Here is a 22,528-nt window from a genome sequence, read left to right on the forward strand (position 1 = left end):
AGAGATCTTACAAATCATTGCTCCACTTGCTGTAGACTCTCGTCATCTCAAGGGTTATGTCCTTTCTTGGGGGCATGTCCTTTCTCCTACTGCTCTCTCCTTGTAGTTGTCACAGGAAGATGTGCACATTACTGTATATTGATCAAACACCAGGGATGCTATTATAATGAAGTAAAGTGGAGCATTTTTGGAACAGAAAGAAAAGTACAAAAGTAACTAATTTTTTCAGATTGAATTATATTAAAACAACATTTAATACTGTCACAGACCAATTTAAGTGACATCTCAACATAAATTAAACATAGTTGGGGAGATTCGTGAAAGCTAGTGGAAAGGCAAAAGTCACTGATTCAATTTCAAAACTTAAAGGGGTTGTCTGAACCCCCTTAATCCCAACTTAATTACGGATGGGATTATGTGCACTATAAGGGGAAAACAGTTCTGTTAACCCTGGGCCTCTCTGGTCACATGCCACTCAGGGACACATCATCTCTGAGGCCAATAAATGGCTGCAAGTAACCACAAATGAAACATCACACTTCTGATCCACAGGGGACAAGAAGCTGTGTGCACTGAACCCTTGGTGCTGGAACAGAGCTGCAGTTTTCTCTTCATTGTGCACATACAACATTCCCATCAGGAAATAATTTTGGGTTGTGGGGGGTCAAATAATCCTTTTACAGAAATTACCCCTCCATTGGTGGCCATGGATACCTTCCATCCATCTATAAGTTACTAGTCACATGATTATATGTTGTGCACTGTGCTAGTACATAGTCTGTTGATAACAATGATACTAGATCAGGTGGGCTGATACAGCACCTACTAAGTGCAGCACACATGCACTACTGACACCCTGTTATCCACACACATCACATGGGCCCTTCATAGAAGGAAGATGTGTTAGCGGATGTTCATCAGTATTTTGCACCAGTGTAATTTGCATTATATACCATTGGGGCCTGACTGTATCTTCCTGTGAACTGGTATTTATATCAGTGTGTATGGTTTCTTTCAGTGATAGTATATCATACAAGCCAATTAAATTGTATCGATGTTCTGTCCTACGTGTGCAGAAATAAGAATAGAGATTACAATACTATTTAATGTGAATATGTACATGCTTTGCATAATGTAACTTCATTTTGGATCCTTATAATAGCTTGTTATGGTGAGTCCAAGCTGCTCCACCCCTGCCTAGAAGAAATTATTTTTAAGGCTGTCATCACATTGGCACTATTTATTTCTGTTGCTCTGCTCCGTTATAGGAGGAATTACACTGGATTTCTTTGTATAGTAGATAAAGAAAAGAGGGCGGACCTCACCACTGTAGTAGCAAAACTTCTTTATTCTTACAGGATGGTACGGATAAAATAGGGCTGGGGTGGACTTCACCTTCACACAGACCGCAAAGTGGCCACTTTGCGGTCTGTGTGAAGGTGAAGTCCGCCCCAGCTCTATTTTATCCGTACCATCCTCTAAGAATAAAGAAGTTTTGATACTACTGACAAGTACAGAGCTGGAGAGGTAAGTTTATTTATTTTTTTAAACTTCTGATCTGATGTCTGATTGGATGCTGGGGGGGGACTGAGGCTAAAACCCCCCTGGGTTTAGCTTGGCTGCCATTAATGCCAAATAAAGAATTAAATACGTAACATTATGAACCTAAAAATTAGACTGCTGTATGTGGTCAAAATAGCACCTGTACTATATGTAATATACAGTTGTGTTCAAAATTATTCAACCCCCAATGCTGTAAAGGGTTTTAGGGAATTTAGTGTACATTTGTAATTGTGTTCAGAATGAAATCTTACAAGGACTTTTTAAAGAACCAAATGCAACTAAAATGACATCAATTGTTTTTGTAATACAGTATTAAATGTTTTTTTTTGTGATTTCTTCATTGACACAATTATTCAACCCCTTAAAGACTACCACTCTTAAGAACAGAGGTTCATTCAAGTGTTTTCGATCAGGTATTGAAAACACCTGTGGATGTCAAGGAGCAGCAATCAAGCATAATAAGCACCAATTTGGCAGATTTAAAAGGACTGTTATACTCAGCTCCTTCTAGACATTTACTGGTGTGTTTACAAACATGGTGAAGTCAAGAGAATGGTCCAGGAAGACAAGAGAAGAGGTGATTTCTCTTCACAGGAAGGGCAATGGCTATAAGAAAATTGCAAAGATGTTAAACATACCAAGAGACACCATAGGAAGCATCATTCGCAAATTCAAGGCAAAGGGCACTGTTGAAACGCTACCTGGTCGTGGCAGAAAGAAGATGCTGACTTCGACTGCTGTGCGCTACCTGAAGCGCAAAGTGGAGAAAAGTTACCGTGTGACTGCTGAGGAACTGAAAAAAGATTTGTCAGATGTGGGTACTGAAGTTTCAGCTCAGACAATAAGGCGCACACTGCGTAATGAAGGCCTCCATGCCAGAACTCCCAGGCGCACCCCCTTGCTGTCTCCAAAGAATACGAAGAGTCGACTGCAGTATGCCAAAAGTCATATGGACAAACCACAAAAGTTTTAGGATAGTGTTCTGTGGACTGATGAAACAAAATTAGAACTGTTTGGGCCCATGGATCAACGCTATGTTTGGAAGAGGAAGAACAAGGCCTATGAAGAAAAGAACACCTTGCCTACTGTGAAGCATGGTGGGGGGTCAATCATGCTTTGGGGCTGTTTTGCTTCTACAGGTACAGGGAAACTTCAGCGTGTGCAAGGTACCATGAATTCTCTTCAGTACCAGGAGATATTGGATGAAAATGTGATGCAGTCCGTCACAAACCTGAGGCTTGGGAGACGTTGGACCTTTCAACAGGACAATGATCCCAAGCATACCTCCAAGTCCACTAGAGCATGGTTGCAGATTAAAGGCTGGAACATTTTGAAGTGGCCATCGCAGTCACCAGACTTAAATCCGATTGAGAACCTCTGGTGGGACTTAAAGAAAGCAGTTGCAGAGCGCAAGCCTAAGAATGTGACTGAACTGGAGGCTTTTGCCATGAAGAATGGGCGAAGATACCCGTAGATCGCTGCAAGACACTTGTGTCAAGCTATGCTTCACGTTTAAAAGCTGTTATAACTGGAAAAGGATGTTGTACTAAGTACTAAGATTGAATGTCACTTGGGGGTTGAATAAAACTGATAATGATGTGAGCACAGAAAATACATTTGTGGTTATTTCCTTATAAATGTTATGTTATATTTGTCTGACTTACAAGTGCCTCTTTGATTTAATTGTAAACAAGATGACTGAAATGATTAAAATCAATGTCAAACTGGCCAATTTCAGTGGGGGTTGAATAATTTTGAACACAACTGTATAGTGTTGAGCACGAATATTCGAATAGCGAATTTTTATCGTGAATATCGCCACTTCGAGAATTTGCGAATATTTAGAATATAGTGCTATACATTTGTTATATCGAATATTTGTCATTTTTTTCCATCTGAACACATGATTCCTCTATGCTTCTTGCTTGTGGGCCAATGAGAAGGAAGCAATGTCAAGTTCACAACAATACTTAGTGCACCAATCAGTAATCTGTAGTCAGACCTGCTAAAATGTGAAGTTGCGCGTAGTGCGAAAAAATATTCTAATCACTGTCGATTAGCGCAATCGCGAATATATTGGAGCACTTGACTCTATCTGCATATAAAGCTATTCTAATGTTCTGCCGTGCCAACCATTTTCTCCAGTCTCAGGTAACTTATACCAGCTTGAAAAATTTAGCCAAAGTGACCCACGCCTGTATTTCGCATTACGAATTTGCATTATGCGATTTTTACATTGCTGATTTTTCACATTCAATAAAATTATCTAGAATTCTCCAAATTTGCAAATATATGACGAATATTCTACAAAATATTCGTGAAATATTGCAAATTCGAATATAGCTCCTGCCGCTCATCACTACTAATATATAGCGCAGGCCCCATTTTTGTGCTGCAAAAATACAGTGCTCTAATTTTTTTTTTATTGAACCTCAATTTATGTAACTTACTAAGTCAATTATATGTTAGAGCAAATATAGCAGTCAAATTTTTAAGCTGAGAATTTTGTATGACCCGCGAACGATGTTACAAATGGCCCTCGGCAGAAAAAAGGTTCCCCACACCCGCAACCACATTTGTAGTTAATCTATTCTGTAGGTACAGGTGCAATTTATCACCGTCTACATCACTATGCAGTGCGCCAAGTTTCATAGTTAATTCCTTCTGTTAATCAAAAAGAAAAGTATGCAGCACCCTTCAGTAAAGCCAAAAACCCATGTGTGCTCCTGCAGGAGCTGTGTCCAAATGGCTCTTTAGTGGAACAAACTAAAGAAATGGAGGCAATAAAGTAGTGGAGAATTTTTTTTCTTTTAATGCGTTTTGTGACAGTCTAAACACCTGCTTTTTAATCTCTTCTGTTAGCTGTAGATTTACTGTCTGGGGCCCCATGACAGTGTGGGGAGGGTGGCAGCAGCAGCAGTGCCATTAACAGTGATAATAGTGGTCCCATGATAGAGTGGTGAGGGTGGCAGCAGCAGTGGCAGTAACAGTGACAATAGTCGCCCCATAACAGAATGGGGAGGATGGCAGCAGCAGTAGCAAGAACAGTGGCCCCATGACAGAGTGGGGATAGGGGCAAACAGCAGCGGAAGTAACAGTGACAATAGTGGCCCCATGACAGAGTGGGGAGGGGGGGAGCAGCAGCAGTGCCTTTAAGGCTGTGTTCACATAACTATTTATTTTTCTATTCTTCTGATTCATAAAAAGAACAGAAAACCCCCATTAAAGAGAAGCCTGTGTTTTGAGCATCCATAAAGTCTCATTCAGACGGTCAGTATATGATCAGTAGGTCCAAAAGAGGGATAAAATGTAATATATATATTTGCATTTCTTCTGTTGGACCCCCTTCATCTTTTGGACCCACTCCTGCTTTTGGCTTACAAATACTGATCTACTGATGCAAAATACTGACTCTGTGTTATACTGAATTTGCATCGTCTTAGGTCTAGAATCCATTTTTTTTTAACAAGAAAAAAGAAAGTCCTGCATGCAAGACTTTAATCGCCTCTTTCACACAGTCAGTATTTGGTCAGTATTTTGCATCAGTATTTGATCAGTATTTGTAAGCCAAAAACAGGAGTGGGTCCAAAACAGAGATAAAATGTAATGGAAATATTTGCATCTCATCTTTGTTTTGGACCAACTCTTTTGGCTTACAAATTCTGAACAAATACTGATGCAACATATTGACCAAAAACTGACCTTGTGAAAGACTCCTTATGCTCAATTTGCATCTGTTTTGGCCATTTATGTCTGAAATCATTTTATTTTTTTTAACAAAGAAATAAAGTTGTGCATGCAGGATGTTAATGGCCTCTTTCACAAGGTCAGTATTTGGTCAGTATTTTGAATCAGTATTTGATCAGTATTTCTAAGCCAAAAATTAGGAGATAAACAGGAGATAAAATTTAATGGAAATATTTACATCTCTTCTGCATTTTTGACCCTCTCTTGCTATTGGTTAAAAAATATTAAAAAAAAAAATGTTCTGTTCTTCTGATGGATAAAAAGAACAGAAAAATAAATGGTGATGTCAACACTGACAAACAGAGACAATAGTGGACCTATAACAGAGTGGGGGGCCAACATCAGTGGCAGTAATAGGGACAATAGGGGATGGGGTCCAACAGCAGTAACAGGGACAATAGTTCCCCCATGACAGAGTGGGGAGGGAGGCAGCAGCAATGACATTGACAATAGTTGCCCCATGACAGAGTGGGGAGGTGGGGCAGCGGTGGTGGCATACAGCACAAGATGGTGGCAGATCACAGTAGTAGCAGAACCCAAAAGCAAGAGGCAAGTTCAGGACAGGTGAGGCTACAGAGGCAGTTTCTGGGCCATGCCAACTAAGCATGGTGTCAGAGGAATCCACTGATTCCTGGCAGTGTGTATCTGTTGTCACTTGAGACAATGTTGAACCATTCCAGTACAGCTGGATTGTTGGTCAAAACACGACCACTGGATGACAATTGCAGATCTGGCCTGTTGCTGTGGCTACTATCAACCTACCTTCTTCTCCTGTAACAGATTAAGAATGTGACATTAGACCACCCTTTAATATTAGACTGCCCTTTAATACGGACTCACAGTAATTCTATGTATAAACTAACAAATTAACTGGAAATGTAGCAGCAGTTCAATAAGATGAATACTGTGATATATTAATATATTAGACAGCCCTTTAATATTGAGGCACAGTAATTCTATGTATAAACTAACAGATTAACTGGGAATGTGGCAGCAGTTCAACAAGAGGCACACAGTGATATATTAGACTACCCTTTAACTCTGAGGCACAGCAATTCTTTGTATAAACTAACAGATTAACTGTGAATGTGGCAGAAGTTCAACAAAATGCACACAGTGATTACACTCAACCTGTACTGTCCCTGCAGCCTCCCTATGCTCTCCCTACAGTACCTAAAACTCTCTCTATGATCTCCCTATATTGTCCCTGCACTCTCCCTATTGAATATTCTTCTATTAATAGCTTTCTGAAACACTGTCCCTAGCATATGCACTTGTCACATCTCTCCCTAAGGGATGAGGCTTTTATAGGTCTGCTGATTGGCTGTCTGCATGGCATTATAGGTCATATAGCATTCCTGGACTTTTTACTTTTTCTTTTTAACACTTGGAGCAGTCATTTTAGAAAAAAATGATTTGTTACCACGAAGTGCACGGAAATTTGGATTTGTGGCAAATCAATTTTTTCCTAAACTTCAAATCGAATTCCACTTCGGATGCTACTCATATTAATAAAAAATGGAAACTCAAGTTGGTCAAAAATTTCTTGCAAAACAATGGTGTACTATAGAATGGTATCAGGAAATAAAATAAGTAGTAGAAATAATTCATAGAATATGTCTGGTCTTCTTTTCAGGTTGGAAGTCTAAAGATCACGTACCCAAACTTGTGTGTGATTATATGAATAAAAAGTTTAATTTGGATATGCTTATAACACACAAATTGCCATTTGAGAAGATCAATGAAGGATTCAAGCTTTTGTGCAATGGAGAGAGGTTTGTAAATTCTACACCTTTTGTTAAGTACGGCAGGTGCACAGGAACATTAAAAGGAGACTAACTTTTCAAAAACTTTGCATAAATCAATAGTTCAGGATTACTGTAAGAAACAGAAAATATCTAAAAAATGCTAGTTTTTGCCTCTAGAAGTTCATTTCTCCTCCACTCTAAAGACTTTTATTAACAGCATGTAGGTATTTATGAGAATAAAATGTGCACAAAGAAAAAAATTAAATGGTCCCTAACTTTCACACAACTTTGCATAAATCAGTAGTACAGGTAGATATAATAAACTTTGTAATATATGTTATCAGAGAAAAATGCTTCTTTCTCCTCTTATCAGCTGTTTCCTCTACACCCCTTCCTAAACTACCATTCACTCCAAATTTTCTGCTGAATCTATCTTGTGAGAACAAGACAATCAACTCATTGAAGGCTCAAATTAGAGTTGTCCATAAAAGTCTGGAAAGAGCTGAGGGGAGAGGAGCAGTGAGAGAGATACAGGCTCAGGCAGGGAGGCTGGAATAGCTAATAACTAATTCTAAATCTCATCTCAAGACCTTAATTCACATGAATGCTGTTCAGTACATCTCTATAATGCCCTATATGGAGTGAGAGACAGTTATGGAGTAGTGATTACTAGTGTTGATCACGAATATTCGAATTTTGAATTTTTATCGCGAATATAGGTACTTCGAAAATTCGCGAATATTTCGAATCTAGTTATATATATTCGTAATTTCGAATATTCACATTTTTTTTTCCCCTTTTTTTTTTTTTATCAGTACACATGATCCCTCCCTGCTTCTAGCTTGTGGGCCAATAAGAAGGCTGCAATATACTTGACTTTAGGAGTAGTAGTGTTTGCGAATTTTGCTCTATATTCGTTTTTTTTCGAATATTCGCTATATTGCTATATATTCTTGTTTTAGAATATTACGAATATCCTAAAAAACGAAGTTATAGCAATATAGCGAATATTCGAAAAAAAAATCGAATATAGACCAATTTAGCTAATATAGTGCTATAATCTTCTTTGTCTAATAGTTGTAAGTTGAAAAATTCGCAATAAAAAATTCGAACCCGAAAATTCGAATTACGAAAATTCACATATTACACAATCATTAGCTTGCCGATTTTTCGAGTAAAAGAGTCGCAAATTTTCGAATTTGCGAATATTCAACGAATATTCTACAAAATATTCGCGAAATATCGCAAATTCGAATATGACCCCTGCCGCTCATCACTAGTGATTACCAAATTGATTTATATATAAAAAATAAAAAAAGAGACAGCTTGAGATACTCCCCGCCCCCTTACACCTGGAAGTGTAGCAGCACATGCACATTCAGCATCTGCACTGCCTAGGTAGCAGCAGCAGAGCCTCTGAGCTTGCACTGCTTCTCAGAGCCATGGATTGACAAGGCCAGGCGAGGTGTCTGCCCTGTCAATGAAGGAAGAGGAAGGAGTCTTAGGCAGTGAGGCCAGCCGCTAACTGTCCGAGCAACCTGAATTTTGAGCCCACACCGTCATTACAGCACAAAACTTTAAGTGCTGGTGCTCTGTGACATAATAGTACATCACAGAGCATTAAAGGGTTCAGTATATCCAATAAAAGTTGCATTTTAATGATTGTAATATACTGTATAACCACAGACTTTGTCCCTCCTTAGCCCTGCTCGTTAATACTTCTGATTTGACTGATTTTTGTGGTTTTCTTCTTTGATTCTGTATACTAGTTAGGAGGATTGGAGATTAGGAATCTGTCACCAGCGACCTCCCTATCCAACTGTTTGCATAGACACATAACTGAGGTCCACTGATTATAGCAATGTTTTTTTTTTTTTTGGATTTGAGCCTAGATTTTGGTTATGATACATTTTCCTAAAATTGCGCTATTTGCACCTAAGCTCCGCTTCTTTGTGTGGCCAGCACCTCCCTTACTGCTTTGATTGCCAGGGCAGGGCAGTGGCAAAACAGTATAGATTTGTGTCTATGCAAACAGTTGGATAGGGAGGTCACTGTGACAGACTCCTTTTAAAGAAATATTTCTATCTGAACCAGGATGTTTTTTTTTAAACTCAATATCTGTAGAAAATAATTTTCTTTAAGAATTGTTTGACTGTATTTTCTTTTTTTTCGGCAGTACTACAGTATGTCTTTGACAATTATAATAAAGACCTCTACTGTGACAGTTCAACCCTATTACGACTTGCCATATGTTCATCTTAAAGGGATCTAGAATGATCTTTTTAGAATTTACAACCGAAATCTGGGTTCGAAGAATTGCACATCCATTAATAGGTTTTAGGTCCCAAACCAAACAATAATCAACATAAATTATATATATCCAAGAAAGTATGCAACAAGTATATACTACTTGACAAAAGGAAATGACTATACCATGCCTTTGTACTGAGAAGACCTGAGATAGGGGGCTTGCACTGTACTCTGCCCCAAGCATGTTGCCAACCAAACCAGCTTTCTTAGGGGTCTGTGATAAAATCAGTGGCTACCTAATATATTTATTCAACCACAATAAATGTGGTAATGGTCACGTACTTACAATCAGAGATCTATTCACGTGTCCACTTTAGGTGAAGTAATGGGATCACTGGTCTCCAGATACCCCTGTGTATTTTACATGTGTTTGGAGTCTATTAGTCTTGCACTCCACTCTTATTAAATCTCATTTGGGTATTTTTAGACTTTCTAACACCTATATTCTTGGGACGACACCTATGAGGCAGCTACAGAGAATTTTAACCGCACTGAAGCACTGTACAATTATTATCAGAGACTTTCTTACTCATTGGAGTATGGCCACATGTACCAGGTCTGCTCTGAAGTTTTCACTGCAGAAATATCATAACTGTACAAAATCGGCAGCAACAAAATCCTCACCAAATAATATATTTTGGTGTGATGTTGATTTGTTCCAGATTTCACTCTTTGCATTTCAAAGAATGAAATCAATGGTGTAAATCTGTGACATAAATTGATATGCTGCAATTTAATTTTAAAATCTGCATCGCATGTCAATGTTTGTGTGGTCATACCCTAACCCCTTAAGGACCAGGCCATTTATCACCTTAAGGACCAGGGCATTTTTTGCAAATCTGACATGTCACTTTATGTGGTGATAACTTTAAAACGCTTTTACTTATCCAAGCCATTCTGAGATTGTTTTCTAGTCACATATTGAACTTCATGACAGTGATAAATTTGAGTCGAAATTTTTTTGGGGAAGATTAGCAATTTTCTAAATTTCTATTTCTATGCTTTTAAAACAGATAGTGATACCTCCTAAAATAGTTATTACTTTACATTTCCCATATGTCTACTTCATGTTTGGATCATTTTGTAAATGACATTTTCTTTTTTTGGGACGTTAGAAGGCTTAGAAGTTTAGAAGCTAATCTTGAAATTTTTCTGAGAATTTCCAAAACCCACTTTTTAACCGCCTCCGGACCGCCGAACGCAGGGACGCGTCCAGAGGCGGTCGATTCATTCCTCCTGGACGCATATACGCGTCCTCTCGCGAGACGCGAGATTTCCTGTGAACGCGCGCACACAGGCACGCGTGTTCACAGGATCGGAAGGTAAGCAAGTGGATCTCCAGCCTGCCAGCGGCGATCATTCGCTGGCAGGCTGGAGATGCGATTTTTTTAACCCCTAACAGGTATATTAGACGCTGTTTTGATAACAGCGTCTAATATACCTGCTACCTGGTCCTCTGGTGGTCCCTTTTGCTTGGATCGACCAACAGAGGACACAGGCAGCTCAGTAATAAGTAACACCAAACACCACTACACTACACACCCCCTGTCACTTATTAACCCCTTATTAACCCCTGATCACTCCATATAGACTCCCTGATCAGCCCCATGTCATTGATCACCCCCTTGTAAGGCTCCATTCAGACGTCCGTATGTTTATTACGGATCCACGGATACATGGATCGGATCCGCAAAACACATACAGACGTCTGACTATTGCCTTACAGGGGGGTGATCAATGACAGGGGGGTGATCACCCCATATAGACTCCCTGATCACCCCCCTGTCATTGATCACCCCCCTGTAAGGCTCCATTCAGACGTCCGTATGTTTTTTACGGATCCACGGATACATGGATCGGATCCGCAAAACACATACGGACATCTGAATGGAGCCTTACAGGTGGGGGATCAATGACAGGGGGTGATCACCCCATATAGACTCCCTGATCACCCCCCTGTCATTGATCACCCCCTGTCATTGATCACCCCCCTGTAAGGCTCCATTCAGACGTCCGTATGTTTTTTACAGATCCACGGATACATGGATCGGATCCGCAAAACACATACGGACGTCTGAATGGAGCCTTACAGGGGGGTGATCAATGACAGGTGGGTGATCACCCCATATAGACTCCCTGATCACCCCCCTGTCATTGATCACCCCCCTGTCATTGATCAACCCCCTGTAAGGCTCCATTCAGACGTCCGTATGTTTTTTACAGATCCACGGATACATGGATCGGATCCGCAAAACACATACGGACGTCTGAATGGAGCCTTACAGGGGGGTGATCAATGACAGGTGGGTGATCACCCCATATAGACTCCCTGATCACCCCCCTGTCATTGATCACCCCCTGTAAGGCTCCATTCAGACGTCCGTATGTTTTTTACAGATCCACGGATACATGGATCGGATCCGCAAAACACATACGGACGTCTGAATGGAGCCTTACAGGGGGGTGATCAATGACAGGGGGTGATCACCCTATATAGACTCCCTGATCACCCCCCTGTCATTGATCACCCCCTGTAAGGCTCCATTCAGACGTCCGTATGTTTTTTACAGATCCACGGATACATGGATCGGATCCGCAAAACACATACGGACGTCTGAATGGAGCCTTACAGGGGGGTGATCAATGACAGGGGGTGATCACCCCATATAGACTCCCTGATCACCCCCCCCTGTCATTGATCACCCCCCTGTCATTGATCACCCCCCTGTCATTGATCACCCCCCTGTAAGGCTCCATTCAGACGTCCGTATGTTTTTTACAGATCCACGGATACATGGATCGGATCCGCAAAACACATACGGACGTCTGAATGGAGCCTTACAGGGGGGTGATCAATGACAGGTGGGTGATCACCCCATATAGACTCCCTGATCACCCCCATGTCATTGATCACCCCCCCTGTCATTGATCACCCCCCTGTAAGGCTCCATTCAGACATTTTTTTGGCCCAAGTTAGCGGAAATTATATATTTTTTTTTTCTTACAAAGTCTCATATTCCACTAACTTGTGTCAAAAAATAAAATCTCACATGAACTCACCATACGCCTCACGGAATCCAAATGCGTAAAATTTTTTAGACATTTATATTCCAGACTTCTTCTCACGCTTTAGGGGCCCTAAAATGCCAGGGCAGTATAAATACCCCACATGTGACCCCATTTCAGAAAGTAGACACCCCAAGGTATTCGCTGAGGGGCATATTGAGTCCATGAAAGATTGACATTTTTGTCCCAAGTTAGCGGAAAGGGAGACTTTGTGAGAAAAAAAATAAATCTATTTCTGCTAACTTGTGCCAAAAAAAAAAAATCTATGAACTCGCCATGCCCCTCATTGAATACCTTGGGGTGTCTTCTTTCCAAAATGGGGTCACATGTGGGGTATTTATACTGCCCTGGCATTTTAGGGGCCCTAAAGTGTGAGAAGAAGTCTGGGATCCAAATGTCTAAAAATTCCCTCATAAAAGGAATTTGGGCCCCTTTGCGCATCTAGGCTGCAAAAAAGTGTCACACATCTGGTATCGCCGTACTCAGGAGAAGTTGGGCAATGTGTTTTGTGGTGTCATTTTACATATACCCATGCTGGGTGAGATAAATATCTTGGTCAAATGCCAACTTTGTATAAAAAAAATGGGAAAAGTTGTCTTTTGCCGAGATATTTTTCTCACCCAGCATGAGTATATGTAAAAAGACACCCCAAAACACATTGCCCTACTTCTCCTGAGTACGGCGATACCACATGTGTGACACTTTTTTTTGCAGCCTAGGTGGGCAAAGGGGCCCACATTCCAAAGAGCACCTTTAGGATTTCACAGGGCATTTTTTACAGATTTTGATTTCAAACTACTTCTCACGCATTAGGGCCCCTAAAATGCCAGGGCAGTATAACTACCCCACAAGTGACCCCATTTTGGATAGAAGACACCCCAAGGAATTCCGTGAGGGGCATGGCGAGTTCCTAGAATTTTTTATTTTTTGTCACAAGTTAGCGGAAAATGATGATTTTTTTTTTATTTATTTTTTTCTTACAAAGTCTCATATTCCACTAACTTGTGACAAAAAATAAAAACTTCCATGAACTCACTATGCCCATCGCGAAATACCTTTGGGTGTCTTCTTTCCAAAATGGGGTCACTTGTGGGGTAGTTATACTGCCCTGGCATTCTAGGGGCCCTAATGTGTGGTAAGTAGTTTGAAATCAAAATGTGTAAAAAATGGCCTGTGAAATCCGAAAGGTGCTCTTTGGAATGTGGGCCCCTTTGCGCACCTAGGCTGCAAAAAAGTGTCATACATCTGGTATCGCCGTACTCAGGAGAAGTTGGGCAATGTGTTTTGGGGTGTCATTTTACATATACCCATTCTGGGTGAGATAAATATCTCGGCAAAAGACAACTTTTCCCATTTTTTTTTATACAAAGTTGGCATTTGACTGAGATATTTCTCTCACCCAGCATGGGTATATGTAAAAAGACACCCCAAAACACATTGCCCATCTTCTCCTGAGTACGGCGATACCAGATGTGTGACACTTTTTTGCAGCCTAGGTGGGCAAAGGGGCCCACATTCCAAAGAGCACCTTTCGGATTTCACAGGTCATTTTTTACACATTTTGATTTCAAACTACTTACCACACATTAGGGCCCCTAGAATGCCAGGGCAGTATAACTACCCCACAAGTGACCCCATTTTGGAAAGAAGACACCCCAAGGTATTTCGTGATGGGCATAGTGAGTTCATGGAAGTTTTTATTTTTTGTCACAAGTTAGTGGAATATGAGACTTTGTAAGAAAAAAATAAATAAATCATAATTTTCCGCTAACTTGTGACAAAAAATAAAAAGTTCTATGAACTCACTATGCCCTTCAGCGAATACCTTAGGGTGTCTACTTTCTGAAATGGGGTCATTTGTGGGTTGTTTGTACTGTCTGGCCATTGTAAAACCTCAGGAAACATGACAGGTGCTCAAAAAGTCAGAGCTGCTTCAAAAAGCGGAAATTCACATTTTTGTATCATAGTTTGTAAACGCTATAACTTTTACCCAAACCATTTTTTTTTTTACCTAAACATTTTTTTTTATCGAAGACATGTAGAACAATAAATTTAGAGAAAAATTTATATATGGATGTCGTTTTTTTTAAAAAAAATTACAACTGAAAGTGAAAAATGTCCTTTTTTTGCAAAAAAAATAAAATCGGTAAATTTCGATTAATAACAAAAAAAGTAAAAATGTCAGCAGCAATGAAATACCACCAAATGAATGCTCTATTAGTGAGAAGAAAAGGAGGTAAAATTCATTTGGGTGGTAAGTTGCATGACCGAGCAATAAACGGTGAAAGTAGTGTAGTGCAGAAGTGTAAAAAGTGGCCTGGTCATTAAGGGTGTTTAAGCTAGGGGGGCTGAGGTGGTTAAGGACCAGTTCAGGTCTGAAGTCACTTTGTGAGGCTTACATAATAGAAACCACCCATAAATCACCCCATTTTAGAAACTACACCCCTCAAGGTATTCAAAACAGATTTTACAAACTTTGTTAACCCTTCAGAATTAAAGGAAAATGTAGATTAAATTTCAGAATTTCACTTTTTTGGCCAGATTTTCCATTTTAATCCATATTTTTCAGTAACCATGCAAGGGTTAACAGCCAAACAAAACTCAATATTTATTACTTTGATCCTGTAGTTTACTGATTTACAGATTTCACTGGGATAACTTTAAGTTGCTATGTCACATTTGAAGACCCCTTGATGCACCGCTAGAGTAGAAACTCCAAAAAAAGACCCCATTTTGGAAACTACGGGATAAGGTGGCAGTTTTGTTGGTACCATTTTAGGGTAAATATGATTTTTGGTTGCTCTATATTACACTTTTTGTGAGGCAAGGTAGCAAAAAAATAGCTGTTTTGGCACAGTTTTTATTTGTTATTTACAATGTTGATCTGACAGATTAGATCATGTAATATTTTTATAGAGCAGGTTTTTACGGACGCGACAATACCAAATATCACTACTTTTTTGGTTGTTTGTTTTAGTTTTACATAATAAAGCATTTTTGCAAAAAAATGTTGTTTTTTTTTTGTGTCTCCATATTCTGAAAGCCATAGTTTATTTTTTTATTTTTTGGGCGACTGTCTTATGTAGGGGCTCATTTTTTTCGGTATGAGATGACAGTTTGATTGGTAGTATTTTAGGGTGCATATGACTTTTTGATCGCTTGGTATTACACTTTTTGTGATGTAAGGTGACAAAAAATGGCTTTTTTGACACTTTTTATTTTTATTTTCTACGGTGCTCACCTGAGGGGTTAGGTCATGTGGTATTTTTATAGAGCATGATGTTACGGACGCGGCAATTCCTAATATGTCTACTGATTTGTTTATTTAAAGGGATTCGGTCATCAGATTTAACCCCTCTAACCTAAACATATGCTCATGTCCAGACTAATAAGAAGAATCCTAAGCTGGCCTTATTAAACCTCACTGTGGCTCTATTTGCCCAAAAAACTGTTTTTTATAACCTGTCAATCACTTACTTAAGGTGCCCAAGGAGAGTTTCGTTAATACAGGATGCCCGGCCGCACCTTTTGCCGTCCGGTGCCCAGCGCCGCCTTCCCTGTCTTCAGCGCCGCCTTCCCTGTCTTCAGCGCCGCCTTCTACAGTTCAGCGCCGCCTCCAGAATCCTCCCTGTCCCTCTGTCAGATCCCGCGCCTGGGCACTAGGCTCAGCCTGATGCGCCCGTGCGGACTCCTGGCGCATGCACCGGCCTGATGTGCACTTCGCTCAACCCTGATATGACCTGCAGATTGGCTGAGCCTAGTGCGCAGGCGCAGGATCTGGCAGAGGGAAGGGGAGGATTGCAGTGGCGGCGCTGAGCTGTAGAGGGCGGTGCTAAAGACAGGGAAGGCGGTGCTGAAGACAGGGTAGGTAGCGCTGGGCATCGGACGGTGAGGGGTGTGGCCGGGCACCCTGTATTAACGGACCTCCCCTTGGGCACCTTAAGTAAGTGATTGACAGGTTATAAAAACCTGTTTTTTGGGCAAATAGAGCCACAATGAGGTTTAATAAGTCCAGTTTAGGATTATTCGTATTAGTCTGGACATGAGCATATGTTTAGGTTAGAGGGGTTAAATCTGATGAAAGTATCCCTTTAAGTTTTACACAATAACAGCATTTTTGAAACAAAAAAAATCAGGTTTTAGTGTCGCTATATTCTGAGAGCAATATTTCTTTTTTTTTTTTAGGCGATTGTCTTAGGTAGGGTCTCATTTTTTGCAGGATGAGATGACGGTTTTATTGGTACAATTTTGGGGTGTGGATGACTTTTTGTTTGCTTGGTATTACACTTTTTGTGATATAAGGTGACAAAAAATTGCTATTTTTAGCACAGTATTTATATATATATTTTTTCACAGTGTTGACCAGATGGGGTGTATCATGTGATATTTTTATAAAGCAGGTTGTTACGCATGCGGTGATACCTAATATGTCTGTTTTTAATTTTTCTTTCTATTTTTTACAATTGTCTCTTTTTATGGGAAAGAGGCTTTCTTTGAAACTTAAATTTTTTTATGTTAAAAATACTTTTTTTTTCACTTTTATTATTTTTTATTTTTGTCACGCTATGGGACTTCAACATTACAGGGTCTGATCCCTGTTTCAATGCAGCACAATACATCTGTATTGTACTGCATTGACTATCAGTGTATTACACACGAAAGTTGTTTGTTTCCATATCCGTTCCGTTTGCGAATAGGATGCGGACCCATTCATTTCACCGTGTGCTGTCCGCATTAGTATGTCCGTTCTGTAGCCCCGCAAAAAAAAAATAGAACATGTCCTATTCATGTCTGTTTTACATAGGCATTGTTACAATGGATCCGCAAAAAAAGAAAAAAAGATGGCATACGGATGTCATCCGTTTTTTTTGCGGACCGCAAAACACATACTGTCGTGTGCATGTAGCATAATACACTGATAGTTTGCCTATGAGACCCTGGGGGCTGGGCCTCCCATATGCCGCGGTCAGAACTGACCGCGGCATATGAGGGGTTAATCCACCGGCATCGGCGTTATCCCTGATGCTGGTGGATGCAGCAGGGATCCTGCTGTCAGGAACAGCCAGATCCATGCTGCTGATCGCGGCACCGCACATGGGGGGGAGGAAGGACCGCAGGATGAGAATGCTCGATCTGGGGACAAGCCATTTAGGATGAGCATTCTAGTCCTGGGTCATTATGGTTTTAAAGGATTATTCCCTATAGGGAATAACTATTAGATCAATAGGGAGCTGGGTCCGACCACTGGAACTTCAACGATTACAAGAACGGGCGCTTTGTGCTGCCAAAATGAATGGAGCACAAGGGGAAAATAATACGCAAAGATGTATCTCCCAGGAAAAGAGAACTATCTCACTAGTGCAAACTTTTGGAAGTTGCTGCCTAAGAGTCAAAATCTGATTTTAGCCAAATATTCATCTGAATTTGTCTTGTCTAGATTTGTCATGTCCCAAGGCTTGTTAAAAAGTCAGATCTTGACTCATAGGGAACCACTCCCAAAAGGTGGCGCTAGCAATACAGTTCTATTTTCCTAGGAGACACCCAGGGGCGTAGCTAAAGTCTCATAGGCCCTGGTGCAAGAGTTCAGCTTGGGCCCACCTTCCGTTAGTGCTTTGTGGCCAGGGAAGCACATTGCCTTCATGCTTCCTCGAGCAAAAATTGAAACGGCACCCCCCTATGCCAAATTCTTCACCTAACCCCTTCCCTCCTGCCAGAGATGTAACTTGACCAGCATGCTCTTTCTATAATACTGGTGTCTTCTTATGCAGCACAGGGGTCTTTAGGTCCCCTCAGGCTCCTGGGCCCAGTAGCGACTGCTACCTCTGCACCCCCTATAGCTACGCCCCTGGAGACACCTCTTTGCATATAATGCATAAGATGATATCTGTGCCAAAATCTGAATCAGAGATTGCAGCAAACCCTTGATTTGATTCTTCATAAAACTAACTAATGTGCTTTTATCTGCAGTATCCGGACAGTGTTGACTTTTTAAGGACCACCGCAAGACCTGTCGAATTATGATGAAGTTCCCATAAAGAAAAATATACTTAGATTTTCTGTTGTGCATTTTATGTGACAATGAAATACAGTTTCCCATTGCCAATTACTGTATTGGCATTACAAGAAGACCATCTGACTCATCAAGGGAAACAAATTAAAATGCAGTAATTATTTTTAATTAAGCAATTCTATATTTTCCTGTCTAGATTTCTCAAACAATAAGTCTGTGTCATGTTACACATGCATGATTTGCCTTTTTATTCTGTGTGTCCCTTCTCTCTTCCCTTCCTGCTGTGCTCTTTGTACAGTCTCCACCTCTCTCTCCCTTGCATTCTGGCTTCAATCTTCATCTCAGCCACATATATCCTGTTAGCTGCTCACACCATGATTTGACCTATCCATTTGTTCATCGATGTATGATCTGCACAGTTTGGAATAAACTTCTTCACGATCTACAAGGTGTCGTTTGGATTGAGTCACTGTCAGCCAATTCAACTAAGATTGATGGTTACCGCTAGTGATGAGTGAGCATGCTCAGCCGAATATCTGTTAGGCTCAAGCATCGCTATGCTCGGCACAAGGCGGTACTCGTTTTGCAGGTTTTAAGCAGCCAATAAAGGTGCAGGTAAGTACTGCCCTCACTGTAATGCCAGTAGACATGTTGGCTGCTGGCATTACAGTGATTGGCTGGCCGGAACGCATCATTGGGTGCTATATAGCACCCGATGACGCATGTTCGGCTCAGACGTAGACAGAGAGAGCAGAGCGTAGGAAGGGAAAGACAGAGTAGGGAGCGAATTTCACAGTTTTTATTCGGAGAAAGCTTTTCCAAGACCCAAAAGTCCTTTTAAGGACTACTGTGTGTGTGTGTGTGTGTGTGTGTGTTTGTTTTAGAGCAACAATCTATTTACCTGCAGTCTCAGGGACAGTGCAGAGGAAGGGACAGATAGTACAACCAAAAGCTTTTCAAAGACCCCAAAGTCCTTCTAAGGACTAATGTGTGTGTTTGACAGAAGCAAGATATTTTTATTTTACACCTAGTAGTGACATATACTGTACATCACCCGCAGACTGTGTATTTAAAGGATAACTGTCACATTTAGACCCTAATTTCAATTTTCATATATGTAGTTACTAATAACATGATATTCCAGAATCAGTTACTACTAGACTGACTTACCCCATATTTAATAAGATTCAGCCCATAGCAACCAGTCTGCATAAAACTGCAATTTCACTATTCAGTTAAGATGGCCGCCACTGCCCTCACCCTGAGGCTAATCCCACCTGCCCTCACTAGCCAGTAACAATAGCCCCCAAAAGTGTCAGTAACCAGAGCCCTTCCCCCTAAAGGGTTAATCTCCTGCAGCACAAAGGGGTCCTCTTACCACATGTTGCTTTCATTTATACACTGAGCAGATGGCAGATCTCCCTTCCCTGTTGTGTGCTGCTTCAACTCTGCATTCTCCAGCTCTGCTGAGTGAGGGAGCGTCTGCCAAGCGCAGGGACAGGGAGAAGTGCACACAGTCCAGGCACTGTTATCAGCTGCTGGGGAGGACCTGGCTTTAAACATTTACTTACAGTCCCTGGCTGTCAGCAATGTGAGCCTGCACGCGTCTATCAACAGATAGACGGACCATGCCTAGCAACCCTATTTTAAGCACAGGTAAAAATAGGCAGTACAGGGAACAAAAATGTGGAATTAAGGGGTAATTGAATACACAGTGAAAAGTTGAAATAGGGCCACCAAGGTGATATTAATCACCACAATCCAATACTCCAAAAAAAATTAAAAAATACGACAGTTATCCTTTAATAATCTGGGCCACATCTAGTGTCCATAGTGTGTGGCTTTGTGTAAAAAATACTGAACTACATCTGCAAACATTGTCTGTATTACAAATTCCAATAATCTAAGGCTAATATAGTGTCCATATTCTGTGGGTTTCTGTGACATATACTGTCCTGCATCCGAAAACAGTGTCTGTATTGCAAATTCCAATAATCTGGGCCTAATATAGTGTCCATAATCTGTGGTGTTCTGTAGCCAATACTGTACTACATCAGAAAATAATGTCTGTATTACAAATTCCAATAACCTGGCCCTAATATAGTGTCCAAAATCTGTGGTGTTCTGTAACCAATACTGTCCTGCATCCGAAAACAGCGTCTGTATTGCAAATTCCAATAACCTGGCCCTAATATAGTGTCCAAAATCTGTGGTGTTCTGTAACCAATACTGTACTACATCAGAAAACAGTGTCTGTATTGCAAATTCCAATAATCTGGGCCTAATATAGTGTCTATAATGTGTGGTGTTCTGTAACCAGTACTGTACTACCGTACATCAGAAAACAGTGTCTGTATTGCAAATAACAATAATCTGGGCCTAATATAGTGTCCATATTCTGTGGGTTTCTGTGACATATACTGTTCTGCATCCGAAAACTTTGTCTGTATTGCAAATTCCAATAATCTGAGCCTAATATAGAGTCCATAATCTGTGGTGTTCTGTAACGAATACTGTCCTGCATCCGAAAACTGTGTCTGTATTGCAAATTCCAATAATCTTTGCCTAATATAGTGTCCATAATCTGTGATGTTCTGTGACATATAATGTCCTGCATCCGAAAACTGTGTCTGTATTGCAAATTCCAATAATCTGGGCCTAATATAGTGTCCATAATCTGTGATGTTCTGTAACCAATACTGTACTACATCAGAAAACAGTGTCTGTATTGCAAATTCCAATAATCTGGGCCTAATATAGTGTCCATAATCTGTGGTGTTCTGTGACATATACTGTCCTGCATCCGAAAACTGTGTCTGTATTGCAAATTCAAATAATCTGGGCCTAATATAGTGTCTATAATGTGTGGTGTTCTGTAACCAGTACTGTACTACCGTACATCAGAAAACAGTGTCTGTATTGCAAATTCCAATAATCTGAGCCTAATATAGTGTCCATAATCTGTGGTGTTCTGTGACATACAGTACAGACCAAAAGTTTGGACACACCTTCTCATTCAAAGAGTTTTCTTTATTTTCATGACTATGAAAATTGTAGATTCACACTGAAAGCATCAAAACTATGAATTAACACATGTGGAATTATATACATAACAAACAAGTGTGAAACAACTGAAAATATGTCATATTCTAGGTTCTTCAAAGTAGCCACCTTTTGCTTTGATTACTGCTTTGCACACTCTTGGCATTCTCTTGATGAGCTTCAAGAGGTAGTCCCCTGAAATGGTTTTCACTTCACAGGTGTGCCCTGTCAGGTTTAATAAGTAGTGATGAGCGGCAGGGGCAATATTCGAATTCGCGATATTTCACGAATATTTGGGCGAATATTCGCCATATATTTGAGAATTCGCGAATTCATGATCTCCAGGCATTATTTTCTTGATTGCGAAAATTCACCTAAAATTTGCATAAAATATGCGCATAAAAAATTCGCATGAACTGGTATTTAAAAAAATCGAATATTCGAAATTACGAATATATTTAGCGATACCCGAAATATTCGCGAATTCTCGAAGTGCTGATATTCGCGATTGAAATTCGCAATTCGAATATTCGTGATCAACACTATTAATAAGTGGGATTTCTTGCCTTATAAATGGGGTTGGGATCATCAGTTGCGTTGAGGAGAAGTCAGGTGGATACACAGCAGTCCTACTGAATAGACTGTTAGAATTTGTATTATGGCAAGAAAAAAGCAGCTAAGTAAATAAAAACGAGCGGCCATCAATACTTTAAGAAATGAAGGTCAGTCAGTCAGCCGAAAAATTGGGAAAACTTTGAAAGTAAGGGCTATTTGACCATGAAGGAGAGTGATGGGGTGCTGTGCCAGATGACCTGGCCTCCACAGTCACCGGACCTGAACCCAATCAAGATGGTTTGGGGTGAGCTGGCAAAAGGGCCAACAAGCTCTAAGCATCTCTGGGAACTCCTTCAAGACTGTTGGAAGACCATTTCAGGTGACTACCTCTTGAAGCTCATCAAGAGAATGCCAAGAGTGTACAAAGCAGTAATCAAAGCAAAAGGTGGCTACTTTGAAGAACCTAGAATATGACATATTTTCAGTT

General features: G+C 40.4%; 1 protein-coding gene across 1 annotated transcript in view; it reads left to right on the forward strand.

Annotated features, from left to right (window-relative positions):
- Positions 1 to 18,886, forward strand: part of LOC120989842 (alcohol dehydrogenase 1-like) — a 74,088-nt gene extending 55,202 nt beyond the window's left edge. The window contains exons 8-9 of the mRNA XM_040418198.1: positions 6,947 to 7,085; positions 18,402 to 18,886. Coding sequence (XP_040274132.1) covers positions 6,947 to 7,085; positions 18,402 to 18,426 — 164 coding nt within the window. The 3' untranslated portion in view covers positions 18,427 to 18,886. The remainder of the gene's footprint in view (positions 1 to 6,946; positions 7,086 to 18,401) is intronic.
- The last annotated feature ends 3,642 nt before the right edge of the window (positions 18,887 to 22,528 follow it).

This window comes from Bufo bufo, chromosome 2 (assembly GCF_905171765.1).
Source record: "Bufo bufo chromosome 2, aBufBuf1.1, whole genome shotgun sequence".
Classification (NCBI taxonomy): domain Eukaryota; kingdom Metazoa; phylum Chordata; class Amphibia; order Anura; family Bufonidae; genus Bufo; species Bufo bufo.